Source organism: Emydura macquarii, unplaced genomic scaffold (genome assembly GCF_026122565.2).
Source record: "Emydura macquarii macquarii isolate MOO-44397 ecotype Brisbane River unplaced genomic scaffold, CSIRO-AGI_Emac_v2 contig_2680, whole genome shotgun sequence".
In the NCBI taxonomy this organism is placed as follows: domain Eukaryota; kingdom Metazoa; phylum Chordata; order Testudines; family Chelidae; genus Emydura; species Emydura macquarii.
This window is the reverse complement of record NW_027132817.1, coordinates 1-15,156: the sequence shown is the minus strand read 5'-3', so window position 1 is coordinate 15,156 and position 15,156 is coordinate 1. Positions and strand designations below refer to the sequence as shown.

Genomic DNA, 15,156 nt, shown 5'->3' with positions numbered 1-15,156 from the left:
CTTGTAATACCAATTCCACTTTTTTTAACTGTTTAGAGGCACACTTTTAACAACCATTACTTCCCTTCAACATAGCATAAAAGAAAAATTAAATTAAAATTACATCAAAGTCAAATCAAAATTAGATAAATCAAAATTATTTTTAAATCAGGTCTATGCAAATACATTGAGGGTATTAAATTTTTATAATGCTTAGTTATATTTGGGGAAACAAAGGTGGAAACCTGTTGAATTTGTTTGGTTAGCTTTAACATTTTTGCAACATAACCAGACATAGGATATATTGTTATACATTTTACCATGTTTGCTATAACATTCTTATAACTATATTTCAATATTTAATAAAGGTGCAAACAAGTTTATAAACACCCAAACAAGAAACTGATATTTGCTAATATTACCTTTACAGTACTGTTGAGATTTCCCCTTACATTTTTTCCTTTGAATAAAAAGTTGTGATTAATAATTAAAAAAAAAAAAATTTTTGTTTGCAATTGCATTATTTGTTGAGGCAAAAATATATATGTACATATATTTATAAGTGAGGCCTTTTTGAAGTTTGCAGAAAAATTGATATTATGATGGTTACACCCCCAATCCTAACATTAAAATAGTGTGGTACCATTTATATTTTTTAAAAAAGTCTAAAATTGACTTTTGTTCCAATAAAAAAAAAAATTACGTGACACACAGCACAGAACACAGGACAACCTACATGACATACAGGACAAATTTACAATTAAAAACAAATGGTGCCAGCTATATTTATAACTATACAAGATAAGATATTAAGAGCTAAAATTATTAAGGCAATGCATTTTAGAAAATAGACAGGTAAACCAAAGAATTAAACATTTAAATAAGCAAGTTATTACCTTTTTATTTAAAAAAATTAATAAGAATCGATAAAAAGTCATATCAAGTTATTTCTAAATTTGTTGTGTTAATTTAGTAATTTAAGGCATTTACTTTATTTTAAAACTTTTTTATATTGACTAAGGAATGTCCATGTTTTATATTAGTAAGTGGTTACGGTTAGAAGTAGTCTGAATTTCTGTTGCTTTGCAACAATATCTTCCAGAGAGTTGCCTGGTATTGCCTGGAAACATTCCTAACTCTCTGGATGTAAAGTTTTTTACCTGTTTTTGTTCTGTTCAGTTTTCAGTTGCTTCATCTTTTTAGGAACGGTGGTTTCTATAATAACTACATCTTTTAACTTAAAGAGCGAGCACAATTGAAGAGAGGTGGGAGCGTGGGGGAAGAGCAATCTCGGAAGGGAGGAAGACTTGAGCCAAGAGAGAGATTAACTCTATCAAGGTATCTAAAAGTACAGGCAGCAACAGAGATTTTAGCAAACAGAGGTGATATAAAGGAAAACCTAACTGGTATGTAAAAATATGTAAGAAAGAAGGTTTTAGCTCTGAACGAGGAGTTGGGGTGGGTTAAAGCAGTCGGGAACCAGCACCCCTGGTTTTTATCCTGGCTCTGAGAGGAGAGTGCAGGTTCTTACCTGCTTCTGTAAAACTTTAATTTGTTCTCCCAGCATCTGTTGCTTTTGCCTGCAGTAGTTAACTGTTTCTGGGCAACTCCATGTGTTAATGCATTAATTTTAGATGTTAGATTCCCTACTCTTAGTTTTTCACTTTGAAATTCTTTCTATCTAGTCCCCTGCAATCAAGTCGCAGCTCCTGTCTTCTAATGTGCTCTGTGAACTGTTCCAGTTTCTCCTTTATCTGATTTACCAATCCAGTGAAAGTATTGTTTGCTACTTTTCCCTCTTTTGCACTTACTTCTCCCATTCTGACAGGCACCAGTCTAGGTCTCGATTTAAGTTTTACCGGAACCTGGCTTTTATCATATGGTGATGGTTACAATGTGGTGGCCCCTGGTTCATTTTTAATTTTGCTAGAGCCACCTTTTTCCATTTCTGTCCCCACATACCAAGTGGCTGGATTCCGCACCAAGCTAGGGAACAGGGGGAGTCATAGCCCCCAGAGACTGGGACCAAGCAGGGAGTCCAGAAGGCAGCACTCCCCAGGGAATGACTGGCAACTGGCTGGGATGCAGAGGAGAGTAAGTTAACCAAGGAAGCTGATTTGAGGCTAATGTAAGGCATCACAGTGTGAGCGAAGCCAAACCAGCCTCACAGAACCCTGGGTCAGATCCCAGTGGAGTGGGAGGGCTCATGTTCCCCTACCCACCTCCCAAGAACTGTGCCCACTAGGCAGGGCTGCTGTCAAAGACTAACCATTGGGTGTAACTGTCACCGTGGGCCCTAACTGCTAGACAGGTGAGGCTGCCTCCCACCCACGGGGTAATGGTGAAAACATGGTGAGTGAAGTTTTCCACAAACAGCTGTCCCAATCCATCATGAAATTTTTTGTGAACCTTTAGGTTTGTGGATTTGCCAAGTGTGCATCAGGAAGGTTCTGATGCAGGTGACTAGTCAGAGAGGAGCCAGAGCCAACTGATTTCATTTGTTTAACAGTGCATTAGGCATATCCCTTACCTATAGGACAAAACTGGACTCACCTCCGAGTAGGTGGAGCTACAAAACCTTATAACTTTGAAGGCACGATTTCTTATTCAAGAAGCGTGTGGACTGGATCAGGAGTTACAAAAGGTTAGTACTGATTTTTTAGAAATGTACAGGGAATTGACCAAACTGTTTAAAAGTAACTTCAGTGAATGAGTCTAATGGATTAAATATTAATAGAATTGTTATGCTAACTTTCTGATACTAAGATCAATGTGCATCAAAGCAGTTCAGGTGTTGATCAACTGTTTGCTGTGGCACAGGGAGAAAAGGGGAATCCATAGGTCAGACATGTTAAGAGGAGAAAGGAAAAAAATAATGAGCTCTGGGAAGATCAAGACATGTCATTTCTGAGGGCAAAATGAACACCCGGCATTTGTTCCCACAGTTGCTAATGCCATTCCAGCTCCATTGTTGCCACGGCGTTAGCTACTGTGGAAGATCTAGCATGCACTTGGTATTGCCAACATTTTTTCCACTGAATCAGGTAGACCTGCTCTGTGCAGAGTGAGATGATAGAGTACTAAAAATGCTACACAAGTGCTGCCACTGTTGGTCCTGCTGGTGTAACCTGAAAAGGTATTAACAACGATAGAAACATAGAAATGTAGGGCGAGACGTGACCTCAAGAGGCCATCTAGTCCATCGTCCACCCTGCCATGAGGCAGGATTAAATATTCTTAGACCATCCCTGAGAGATGTTTGGCTAACCTGTTCTTAAATCCTCCAAGAACAGGGATTCCTCAATCTCCCTCGGTAACCTGATCCAGTGCTTAATTATCCTTAGATATTCGGGAAAAGCTTTCTAACTTTAACCTAACTCTCCCTTGCTGCAAATTAAATCAATTACTTCTTCAGTGATGGGACATTTTTCCGAAAAGAGAGACTAGACTGGATACAGTTTGGGAGCACAAGATGAGGGAGGGGAAGGAGCAAGGGAGAGAGGCAGCAATAATTGGAATGCAAGCTTGGAATGGAGAAAGTGTTTTTATTGGACTCTGCTTGGCTGACAGAGCAGAGGAAGTAAAGAGACAATCTAAAATGATCAAACAAAAGAGAACTGAGCTCCTCCATGACAAATACCATAACACCAGAAACAGGAGGCAGCTGGGGCTGGTGAAAAAGACCTTTGCACTGAATGCAGAAGGTAGGAAGATATCATTTTGCTTTAGACTTTTTTTTTCTCCTGCTACTACAACAAACTGGCTGCTAGAGAAAATCTAAGGACAGCCTCTTCTGAGTCTTTAGCGTCTACATTCCTTTAGTTATAAACAGGCCACAGTCTAGCTTGTTGAATAGCTGAAGGTTTGCTTGCCAGAGCATACACCACACCCCACAGCTTTCTGGTTAGAAAAAAAGCATTTTGTGAGGGAGGGGGTTCTGCAAATGGACTCTGTACCTTAATTTAGTCAGATCAGTCTCTGACATGTGGCGATATTCCAAAGCACACTACATTTATCTAACACACCCACACACACGTCCCATTTGTAATTGCATAACATCCCTGGTGCAAAGACAGCAATTGCTTGCATGGAAAAGTAATCCTAGAAAGGTATTCCATGTGTATTTAGCATTTGTATCACATAGATTAGCAGCTGGAAACAAGAAGGAGAATTAGCATCCATTCCTGTAATCACAGACTGCAGTTTGAGAGCAGCTGTTTGAATGAATTACAGGTAACTATCACCATCGGTGGCAAATTCATAAAAAAGTAGGCTTTCACACACCCTGGGTAATACTTCATTTGTTCTTTGAAATGATGGCCAGATTATCAAAGGTGCTGAACAGTAGCAACTCTCTCTAACTGATTAATAAAACAATAACTTGTCCCTTCAGATTAGGAACTAAAGGAAGATGGAAGGTCAAGCAAGTTCCACAATGACACTTTCAGACCAGCTTCTCCAATAGGCCTTTAATGCTTATATTTATATTCTTTGGAGTCACCTTCCTTGCCCCTCAATCTATGGTAAATCCTCTCTATTGGTGGATATTATAGTTTGCAAAAAGAGTGTATAGGTGCCGTCCCAGAGTCCAGCATTGCAACAGCTTCTAGTACTTATTGCCTAACTTACTTGGTTTGATCTTTAGTCCAATCTCCTGGGACAAATATTTCACACTTCATAATTAATTTGAACTTCAGAGTTTTAGTCTCTTCCTTTTGTTGATTTTAAAGCAACAGCTTTCACATTCAGCTCATTACACAGGTATTTTGTATGATTAGGATCTTTTAGCAGAACTCTTCACAGCTGTTAGAGAATGAATAAAACTGAATCTAGTGCTCTTTGGAGAGCCCTTATTCACTTTTGATTTGGGTTGGACAAAATCTTACAAGACTAGCTACATTCCTGTTATTGGCCCCAAATAGCAAAAATCTCACAAAAAGCAGTTGATCTCATGGCATTTCAGTCCATTTCAGTGACTTTTTCTCCATGAGGCAACAGGAGCGGTAGCAGAGCAGGGAGCCAGCCAGCTTCCCTTTAGGGGTAGGTGAAGGGTAAAACCAACAGAGGGAAGGGAACAGGAGAAAAAAGAAGGAAGGGTTCCATAACCTGAGATTTTATTTATTCCAGCATTCATGATGTTGAAACCCCCTTCCCACAATATTAGTGGATGCTTTTCTAAGTCTGTGGGTCTAGTATTTAGCTACAAATCCCTCCATCAGTGCATGCCTTTCTGAGCCTTTTGCTCCAGCACTGAGAGAGGTGAGTTCCAGCATTATGAGAAAACCTACTATTCCTGGATGGTCCTCAGTGTTTTGGTTTGGGTTTTTTTTTAATATAGCCAGCATCCAGCATTATTTGTTGTTTGTATAATTGTAGCAAGTAGGAGCCCTAGTTATCTAGACACTATAGTGACAGGTGCTTGAGAAACGCAAATTGATTAAACACAATGAGCAGGAAGACTTGAGAATGCAGTGCTGGCTTCCTGAGTCACAGATACTGAGCTCTCTCATGTTGATTCTTTGAAATCTTTTCCTTTATTTAATTTAACAGGAAACCAGACCCTTGGAAGCATGGCTGGGAAACCCAAACTGTACTATTTCAATGGAAGAGGCCGAATGGAAACGATACGGTGGCTGTTGGCAGCAGCTGGAGTCGAGGTCCTTTTCTATTATATAAAGAAACCAAGTTGGCAATGCATAATCTGGTGAAAATGACATGTTGCAAATGTGACCAACTGGAAGTCATTAATTCGGAACTCACTGCACATACACAAGTGACAGCCATAATTTTACATGCTGACTGTGAAATGTGTGTGATCGTATCTCCCTTTAGTGGCTTTCCCTGGCGCCAATCCATACTTACAGTTAGTGGAGCTGCTCCATTAGGTCAAATAGTAGGGCCTGGGTTCTATCTTCGCTGATAACCATTATGGTCAGTGTTTTATATGCCCTCCCACCCGTTCCTGGTCCACAGAGGATGTGAGTCTTTCACAGCTTCACCTGTAGAGCCTGGCTTTGTACCTCAAGCCATAGAGACTCGTGCTTATAACTCTGGAAGTCCCCATTTCAGTGCCTGATATTGGCCAAGATGGCAACCATATCATGTCTGTCATAGAGGGGCTGGGGCCCCATGCCCTACCCAATACAAATAGACAATACTAATAATGAGTGTCTTGTAAAACTAACTGCTTTAATGTTAATTCTGGAAGCCACATCAGATGGGTATATGGCTGCTCTGACATGCTAGTTGGCAGTCAGCCAGGAAGTTTCTGTGGGATTCCTGCTGCTGCACAAGCCCTTCTCTTCCCTCCCCACCCATGAGTTGTGGCAAAAAATTCACAGAACAGCCCAACAGCTACTGTGTGTGCTTTCCCTCCTTCTCCATGCTTGGCTCTGCCTTCACCCCACCACAGCGAGCTAGCCACCCCATTCGTTGTGCAAGAACATTGTGGCTGCCTCTTGCACAGAAGAAAGTTTCTTTTGCCCTCTGGTCACCTGACACACCTGGGGCAGAGCTAGCTATGATCTAACAAAGGCTCCTACCCAAAAGGCATTTGAATTAAGAGTAAAGGGAGAACATGAGAGAGACATGATTGTATCTAAATACAGAATATTTCAAAGTCAACTGCTTTTTAAGTGAAAAATCCTATAAGCAAATTATCCATTAATCAATATTGCCTCATGTGATCCCTAATCTAAGACACGCAGTAACAATGAAACTGGTTGGTTTTTTTTAACCCATTTGTTTTCCAGTTCGAAGAACAATTCTTTGAAACGAGGGAAGATCTTTTAAAGTTACGGCAGGGTGAGTTTCTTCAATTCATTTTTTATTAGAACCGTTTGTGGATCCTAATGTGGAATTTCTGAAATGTAATTGTCTTTTAAAAAGAAAATCTGGACTGGATAGTGAACGTGATGAATCATAATTGCACATTGCAGTAAGACCATTTTGTTTCATTCAATGCACTCCAACCTCCACTCTTACACCATTTTTATAACCGTAACATATGTTACTTTATAAATTGCTTGATAATGTGTTTTGAGATGGTCAGATTAAAGATATTGTATAAAATTATTATTTTAGAACGTTCATATGAAGCATGATAAAAATTTTCTTATTCTGGGCCAAATCCTTCAGTCCTCCCTTATTGACGTCAGTGGGGATTTTACCTGAGTAAACTACACAGCACAGGATTTGTTCCTTTCTTAGAAACACTGGTAAAGGTTTTATTTTGGAGACTTTATTGGATTTGAAGCAATTCTAAGAAGTTTATTGTTATAATCCAAGCTATTAGTATGTTTACTCTTTTCCACAAGAAATGGCATTCACATTTTAGTTTAAACTTCCTTCATTTCACAGTATAAGATATAAGACCTTCAAAATAAAGAAAATAGCAAGTTTGAGCTTTTCTCAACTCCACTTTAATTATAATAGTTTAGGGAAAATAACTGTAATTTGAGTCATACTTCTCACCTTTCTTTTAAAAGCTGGATATCTGCTGTTTGAACAAGTGCCCATGGTGGAAATCGATGGGATGAAGATGGTGCAGACCAGAGCCATTCTCAACTACATAGCAGAGAAATACAACCTCTATGGGAAGGACCTGAAGGAGAGAGCACTGTACTGTAACATCACTACCTTTTTCTGATAGCAATAAAAAATAATTATTCTATGTGCGGTACAAGAAAAAAAAAATCCTGATTCCTGATAAATTATGTGATGAGTCAGCACATTTCGGTTTACCTCCAATCATGGTCAACAATACTAAGGTCTGGAACAATGTTAACTAACTAGATTAGAATATAGATATGCAAAAAAGTACTTTTGAGTTCATCTTGATTAGCTCATCAGAGGTCATTGCAGTCTTCAAAACTCAGTCAGATAACACATGTACTCCAGCTGCAGAGGTCAGTATTTCTACTGATGTCGCTTTCCATTTCCAGGAAGACTGCTGGTTTACATAACCTCATTACTTGTCTCCCACAGGTGCAAGCAAGCAGCATACAGTTCTCGGAGGCTAAGAGCCAAGGGAATCCTTGCCTTTTGTCCCCATGAATTGCACATTTAGCAGAAAGGGAGATTTCTCTGTCGAGCACCTATGTGTCCCCAAACTCTTCAGATTAATTAGCAAGGGCAAATAAATTGTATTATTGTATGATGAGGTAGTGGTTCTGAATACATATCACTTATAGCTAAAGTGATGTACCAACTTAATTCTTAATTGATAATATTGTGTGTCACTAATATTAGGTCTTGCCCTCTCATTGATTTCACTTAGGTGCCTAAATAGACATTTGAGTGACTTAGATACTCTGCTTAACTTTTAGAACCAAAGTATAAAAATATTGGCCCTATCTTTAATACCGCTGATTCCAATCATCTCTGAAAGGAGGTGATGTCCGACATATATTGATTTTTTTTGACTGGGCAAATACAAATTGGTCAGTGGTAAGCCTTCTGGCATTTAGTCTCCTGACCCCGGAGTCATTTTGTTGCAGGAATCTACATGAATACCAGTTGCACTAATCAATGTGAACGCACTTTGCCTTTCAGGATTGATATGTATGTGGAAGCAACAATGGATCTGAATGAAATTATCATGCACCATCCTCTCCAGCCACCGGAGGCAAAGGAGAAGAATCTTGTCTCAATCACTGAGAAGGTCACAACCAGGTACTTCCCAGTATATGAAAAGGTATGTGGCAGAAAAGCACAATTTACAGCCATTGGAGGATTGGGCACTTGATAATATATCCTGGATGTATGCTAGTAAATGCACATTTAGTATTGCAGGAGAACAGATATATTTGGAGTGCCCCTGGAAGAACTAGTTAAGGCAAATATACATTTATGACCTTGATGGGATTTTCTTAGCCTCAAAGGTGAGAAGAAATAAGGGCAGAGCTGCACAAGAGCCAGGATCATTTTTGTACCCCAAACTTCCAGTGACATGTTTTTAGTAAGCTCCTTTAAGAGGGACTTTGTTAGATGCCAATGTTATGTCAGCATCTCTTCTGTGCTAGGTTTCTTCCTGAAGAATTCTTAGTCCATTGCACCATCTGTACAATGTATGTGCTATATAAAGTGCATTACAGTTCTGCCTGTAGCACACCCAGTGTGGGGAGCCAAGCACTAATTGGGCTTCAAGAACAAACTGGCATTAGATAACTGTGTGAAGCTTCCAACACTATACTCACCTCTCACCTCTAACTGGGGAGCAAGAGAAAAGGACACTGTGCGCAGAAATAGGTGAAGGGGGTCCAAGATATTCTACTGTTCATTGGACTGAGAAAGTTGTAGTGGCTGGGATGCTCTAAGTTTCTTGCGAACCCCCTATAGTTATTTGGAATAACTATCGTGTTGCATAGAGCTTCAGGCGGCGGCGTCAGATGTGCCTTATCTAGACTGCCCTATTGATAGTGTTTGGAAACTGCCTTGTGCAAACATTTAAGATCAATGTTCAGTTGGCACCTGCGTGCACCTATGGAACTATATACATTACAGTATTATTCATAATTATAGCAACTATTAAAATAATGGGCTTTCCCACCTGACCTATAAAATGTTTGTTTGGATTTTTTTAGGATTATGCGTTGTCCACACTGGCAGTAAAATTATTAGCTGGAATTACTTAAGGTCACTTCTTTATTTTAAATGGTTTCTAAGCCTGGTCACTCTTGTATTGAGGTGGAGAACATGAAAAGGGACTAGTAAATCCCCATGCCCAACCTATTGCAGCTGTGATCAGAAAAGCTAGATTAAAAAACTCCTACTGTGAAGGAGACCAAACCTTCCTGTCACACCCAAAGCTCTGTTATTTTGAATGAGGCTAACACAATGGTGAAATTGAGTTTTCTGTCTGTTCAAACTGTGACCTGTCCTGTGCCCAGGGTAGCCACCTGAAAATGCCAAGGTCAGGGCAGGCTGTAAAAAGGGAGCAGATTCTCCCAGCACTTGTGGGTGGCACTGAAGCCAGACTTCCCAACCAGCCAAAACTGCGCTTCTTAATCCCCACAGAAGCCAGTATACAAATACACACAGCCCCCTTTACTGCACTTCAGTTTCTGGCTCCCAATTAGCCACTGGGTCCAGTAAAGAGACCAGTTATTTAAACTCTATGCTCTTTACTAAAAAGGTTCCCTCTGACCCCAAAGGGTCAGCCACAGCACCAGATCAATATAAGTTTGGATCTTACCCAAAATATCACACTGCCAGCCAATCCTTTTAATAAATAAAACTGAAGGTTTATTGTAAACAGAAAGAAAGAAATTGTAAGAGAAATGTTAAAGGGTCAAAGCAAAGCAAATACATACAGATGATTGTAAGTCCATATACATCAAGTCTCTGGAAGAATTGTGGAGTTGCAGGCTTGTACAGTTCCTCTAGTATACATCCAGTACCTGGATGGGTCTTAGTCCTTCGGTTCAGTTGCAAAATGAATAGATCCAGAGGTAGGTGTGTGTCTGCAGCTGAACAGGAACAAAGACTAAATGGATTCTGTGGCTTGGCCTTATATGCCCTCTGGCCTTGGCCATGCGCTCTTGTGGAATATTACAAGAACTAAAATGGAGTCCAGAGTCACATGGGCCAATCCTGGTAACTCTTCAGGTATGCCTTTAGTTTCTTCCTGGGCCCCTTGCATCTGTGAGTGTCTTAATGGGCCATTAAGCAGGCTATTGTCCTGCTGCCATCCTATCTGGGGTGTTGCCCAGGCAGCACAATTTGAAATACAGATATCTCAAATACATCTATAACTTCCATTTCACATATTACACATGAACATAAGTATCATCTGACTTAGCACATTATAACCTTTCTAACAGTTCCTGACATGGCATATCTCACATGAATTATTATGATTTTGACATATTGATGTTAACCCATATGTTAAATGCCCCCCTCCCAATCTAACCATCATGACACAAACAAGCCTCTATTTTTATATTGCTTCCTTTCAAGGCTAACTCTTACAAGATCTACATGTGCTTTGAAAATGACGGATTGGGTTTAACGTTATTTATCCAGAGCACAGAACGTCTAATTTATATCCATAAATTCATTGTCTCCTGTCCTGTAGGCTTTGAAGGACCATGGACAGGATTTTCTTGTTGGCAACCGATTCAGCAGGGCAGATGTACAGCTGCTTGAAACTATTCTAATGGCAGAAGAGTGCAAGTCTGATATACTCTCCAAATTCCCTCTCTTACAGGTACAAGAATTAACAGCTCTAGCAGGAAATGAAACATGTAGGGACAGATCTTCACTGAAGTCAATTGAGCTATGTTGCTTTACATCCTCTGACAATCTGATTCTTAAACATGTACAATGGTTTCAGATATTGCCTAAGTTAAAAACTCTAATGAACAAATCATGTTATGTAGTATAAGAATACGGGGTCAGATTAATCCCTTAAACTAATGGAGTCACATCAGGGATGAATTTGGCTGGATGATTTAAACATGTGATAAAGATGCCTGATTTTGCCCTCCTTTATACCACTTTTACACCAGAGTAGCTACATGAATGTCTGTGGAGCCACTCTTGATTTATATTGGTGTAAACAAGAGCAAAATCCAGCCCAGAGCATACCAATGTCCAATGCTTTGTCTTGCAAAGAGAAATGAGCCTGAACTAAAAGAGCAGATCGGAACCCCTGTGATCTCTGGAAAAAATTGGATCTGGATCCAAACGTCACAGCTTGGACCTATCTCTACGTTCCAAAGCCCCCATTTGACAGCAACACTGGTTATGAATCCCCTCAAATAATAGAGAAAAATTAGATTCACAATCAGATCTGAACTTGGTGGCTTGTAATATCATAACCATCTCTCAGCTGGTTCTCTTAGAATCGGAATAGAACAGAAAACGAGAAATATGGTAATTCTCCTTTGATGGATGCAAACAGTATCAGAGAGTTCCTTAAATGGGCCTGAGATACCTGCAGGGCTAGATATCCCAATGAGTGCTTACAAATTACTGTGTGTTTCCTTGTATTCTCAGTCCTCCAGGACCAACATTCTTCTAACATGGTGCTCAGGAGCAGTTCAGATTAAAAGGTCCTAGTACTTCCACTGCACTTCCTCCCACAACTTTCCTTTTCCAACTGCAGCGGCTGCTCCCTCCATGCAAAATTAGAATCATAGGATCTTAGAGTTGGAAGGGACCTCAGGAGGTCATCTAGTCCAACCCCCTGCTCAAAGCAGGACTAACCTCAGCTAAATCATCCCAGCCAGGGCTTTGTCAAGCCGGCTTAAAAACCTCTAAAGATGGAGATTCTACCACCTCCCTAGGTAACCCATTCCAATGCTTCACCACCCCCCTAGTGAAAAACTTTTTCCTAATGTCCAACCTAGACCTCCCCCTCTGCAACTTGAGACCATTGCTTCTTGTTCTGTCATCTACTACCACTGAGAACAGCCTACCTCCATCCTCCCTGGGACACCCCTTTCAGGTAGTTAAAGGCTGCTATCAAATCCCCCCTCATTCTTCTCTTTTGCAGACTAAACAAACCTAGTTCCCTCAGCCTCTCCTCATAAGTCTTGTGCTCCAGCCCCCTAATCATTTTTGTTGCCCTCCGCTGGACTCTCTCCAACTTGTCCACATCCTTTTTGTAGTGGGGGTCCAAAACTGGACAGAATACTCCAAATGCTGTCTCACCAATGCCGAATAGAGGGAAATAATCACTTCCCTCAATCTGCTAGCAATGCTCCTACTAATACAGCCCAATATGCTATTAGCCTTCTTGGCAACCAGGGCATACTGCTGACTCATATCCAGCTTCTTATCCACTGTAACCCCCAGGTCCTTTTCTGCAGAACTGCTGCCTAGATCATTGGTCCCCAGTCTGTAGTTGTGCATGGGATTCTTCCGTCCTAAGTGGAGGACCCTGCACTTCTCTTTGTTGAACCTCATCAGATTTCTTTCTAAAGTTGCCATATTTAGGCTGCAAACGCAACAATGGTGGGTCTATATGCCAACAAAAAATTGAATTTGATTTTAAAATATATTAAAACATTTATATTAGGGTTACCTATCTGGGGCCACTGGAGCTGGCTGACAAATGTTTGCAAAACCTTTTTTTAAAATGACATTTGCATTTTGTTAGGAATTTTCTTTAAAAAAATAAAATATGTTCAATGAGAAGTTTCTATACCCGTTCTGCTGCTGCAACACTCACATGCACATCTATACAAAATTGGTTGTGTTTTTGGTCGGGGAAAATCCCATTTATTCCTTTTATAAAAAGCTGTACTAGAAAATGGTGGAGACAAAGTTCGTTTATGTCAGGGTGCATTTGGGGTGGCAGGGAGAAGAGAATTTTGGGTCTACCCTTTTCCCAAAGTGGAGGGGAAAAAGTTACACTAAGTAAGCCAAAGTGGATTATTTCCTCACAATTTGAAAATGAAACATTTGATGACAATGAAATTTTTCCAGGACAATTGGAGTTGCTGTTAAAAGCCCAATTTTCAGTGAAAAAGTTCTTCAGAAAATTTCAACCGGCTCTGAAGGCCATGATTCTACAAGTCCCAGATGGACAGTGCCTGACACATGCAGAGAGTCAATGGGGCTTTGTTGCCCAACTCACATACAATTCATTGCAGGGTCAGGCCTCAGGGTCCCTTTTAAAAACATGATTAACATATATCCAAGTATCTTTTGCTCTGTTACTTCTTTCCTATTAAATGTTGGACCGTTTCTCATTTCAGGCTTTTAAAGCAAGGATCAGCAAGATCCCTACAATTAAGAAATTCCTGCAGCCTGGCAGCCAGAGGAAACCACCGCTAGATGAAAAAGTACTTCCAAAAGTGATGAGCATTTTCAACATTGGCAATGAATAATGGCTTAAAATCATGGCAGCTGTATTACTGTGGCTGTGCATTAGCTGATAAAACTGCAAAGTGCAGTTAATTCAAAGTGTGAAAATTAGAGCAACAAAATCAATTAACACAAGCTAGAAACTATGAATGCAAAAATGTCCTCAGTATATCCACATAACTGCACTAGCACCTGAAGTGGTTAATTGAATTATAGGCTGCACAGAGCAAAAGGAGTGACATTAAAACATTAGCTTTAAGAGAATAAAATTAAAAAAAAATCTAATTACTCTTGTTGTCTGAGTGCACTTTATTTAAAGAGTGCTAGACTTTGATTACACAGCTCAGGGCTCCCTACCCTGTCTCTTTCTGGTAGCTGAACGTGTCCTCATGAACCATTAGGTAACACCACACAGTACAGGGAAGTCTTAGAACACTACAAACTGCGAGTCACAGCATATAATTTCAGAAAAAGCCAGGCAGAACAGGTAGATATTGGCATAATGGGCAGGAGACACGTTTGAGGTTAGTCCTGCTTTGAGCAGGGGCCTGGACTAGATGACCTCCGGAGGTACCTTCCCACTCTCTGTATGATAGAATCATAGAATATTAATCTTCCTGAAGCTCACGTGTATTCAGGTATGAGGTGATGGTTCAGGCCAGCAGTTTTTAATTACCTTTCCCTCTGCAGTTATTGCTTTATGGATGTGTTCCACATGCTATCTTTTTTAAGTGAGCCTCTTCAGTACCTATTCTATTGCTGCAACACTCAGACATGCACATTTCAAGCAGCTAATGGGGCTTTTATTGATGAAAGTTCAGCAGTTCTCCATCTAAGTTTCCATTTGAGAAAAGAGGCGCTTGATTGTGTCAGGTACTAGGACTCTGGCCGGAGATGTAGAATTCTTCTTCTTCTTCACACTGATGTTCAGTAAATTCAACTGAAAAATAATGGATGCCTTTCTACAGTTCAAAAATGAAATAACGTGAAACAAGCTACACTACAGAAATATTAGCAAGACAATTCAATAAATGCCTTTGATCCAAACAGTGAATATCTGCAACACCTAATCCTCTTTCAAAGTTATTTAGTAAAAAATTAGTACCACACATTTGAAGTAGAACAAGTTCAGGGCAATAAAAATTCCCTTGACAATCATTTGAGAGTCCTTGTTAGATTTTAGTAAAACAAACTTATTTGGAGAGGGTGGCCCTGCATGGTATTTCCCATTTTAGAAACTAGTTGGCTTCCAGCATAAAGAAAGGAGGAGGATCAAAGGAATTCTGCGGCAGCAAGTGTGTATTAACCAGAATTCACGTACCCACCGAAAGTTTCTAATCAACAGTAACAACTAATTTCACA

At 40.0% G+C, this 15,156-nt stretch overlaps 1 protein-coding gene and 1 long non-coding RNA gene across 3 annotated transcripts in view; one reads left to right on the top strand and one right to left on the bottom strand.

Annotated features, from left to right (window-relative positions):
* The window catches only part of LOC137164594 (uncharacterized), a 43,018-nt gene extending 41,719 nt beyond the window's left edge, over nucleotides 1-1,299 (bottom strand). Inside the window, exon 1 of the long non-coding RNA XR_010923135.1 lies at nucleotides 1,140-1,299. This is a non-coding gene — a long non-coding RNA (uncharacterized lncRNA). The remainder of the gene's footprint in view (nucleotides 1-1,139) is intronic.
* A 1,208-nt stretch (nucleotides 1,300-2,507) lies between these two features.
* LOC137164590 (glutathione S-transferase-like) lies at nucleotides 2,508-14,949 on the top strand. 2 transcript variants are annotated; one of them, XM_067565447.1, is made up of 7 exons: nucleotides 2,508-2,623; nucleotides 5,530-5,636; nucleotides 6,732-6,783; nucleotides 7,467-7,599; nucleotides 8,533-8,674; nucleotides 11,057-11,188; nucleotides 13,686-14,949. In XM_067565447.1, exons 2-7 carry the CDS (start codon nucleotides 5,550-5,552, stop codon nucleotides 13,815-13,817), a joined length of 678 nt encoding a protein of 225 aa, XP_067421548.1. In that variant the 5' UTR covers nucleotides 2,508-2,623; nucleotides 5,530-5,549; the 3' UTR covers nucleotides 13,818-14,949. The 2 variants fall into 2 exon arrangements, with proteins under 2 accessions (XP_067421548.1, XP_067421546.1); XM_067565445.1 differs by lacking the exon at nucleotides 2,508-2,623 and adding an exon at nucleotides 3,660-3,683.
* Nucleotides 14,950-15,156: the final 207 nt, after the last annotated feature.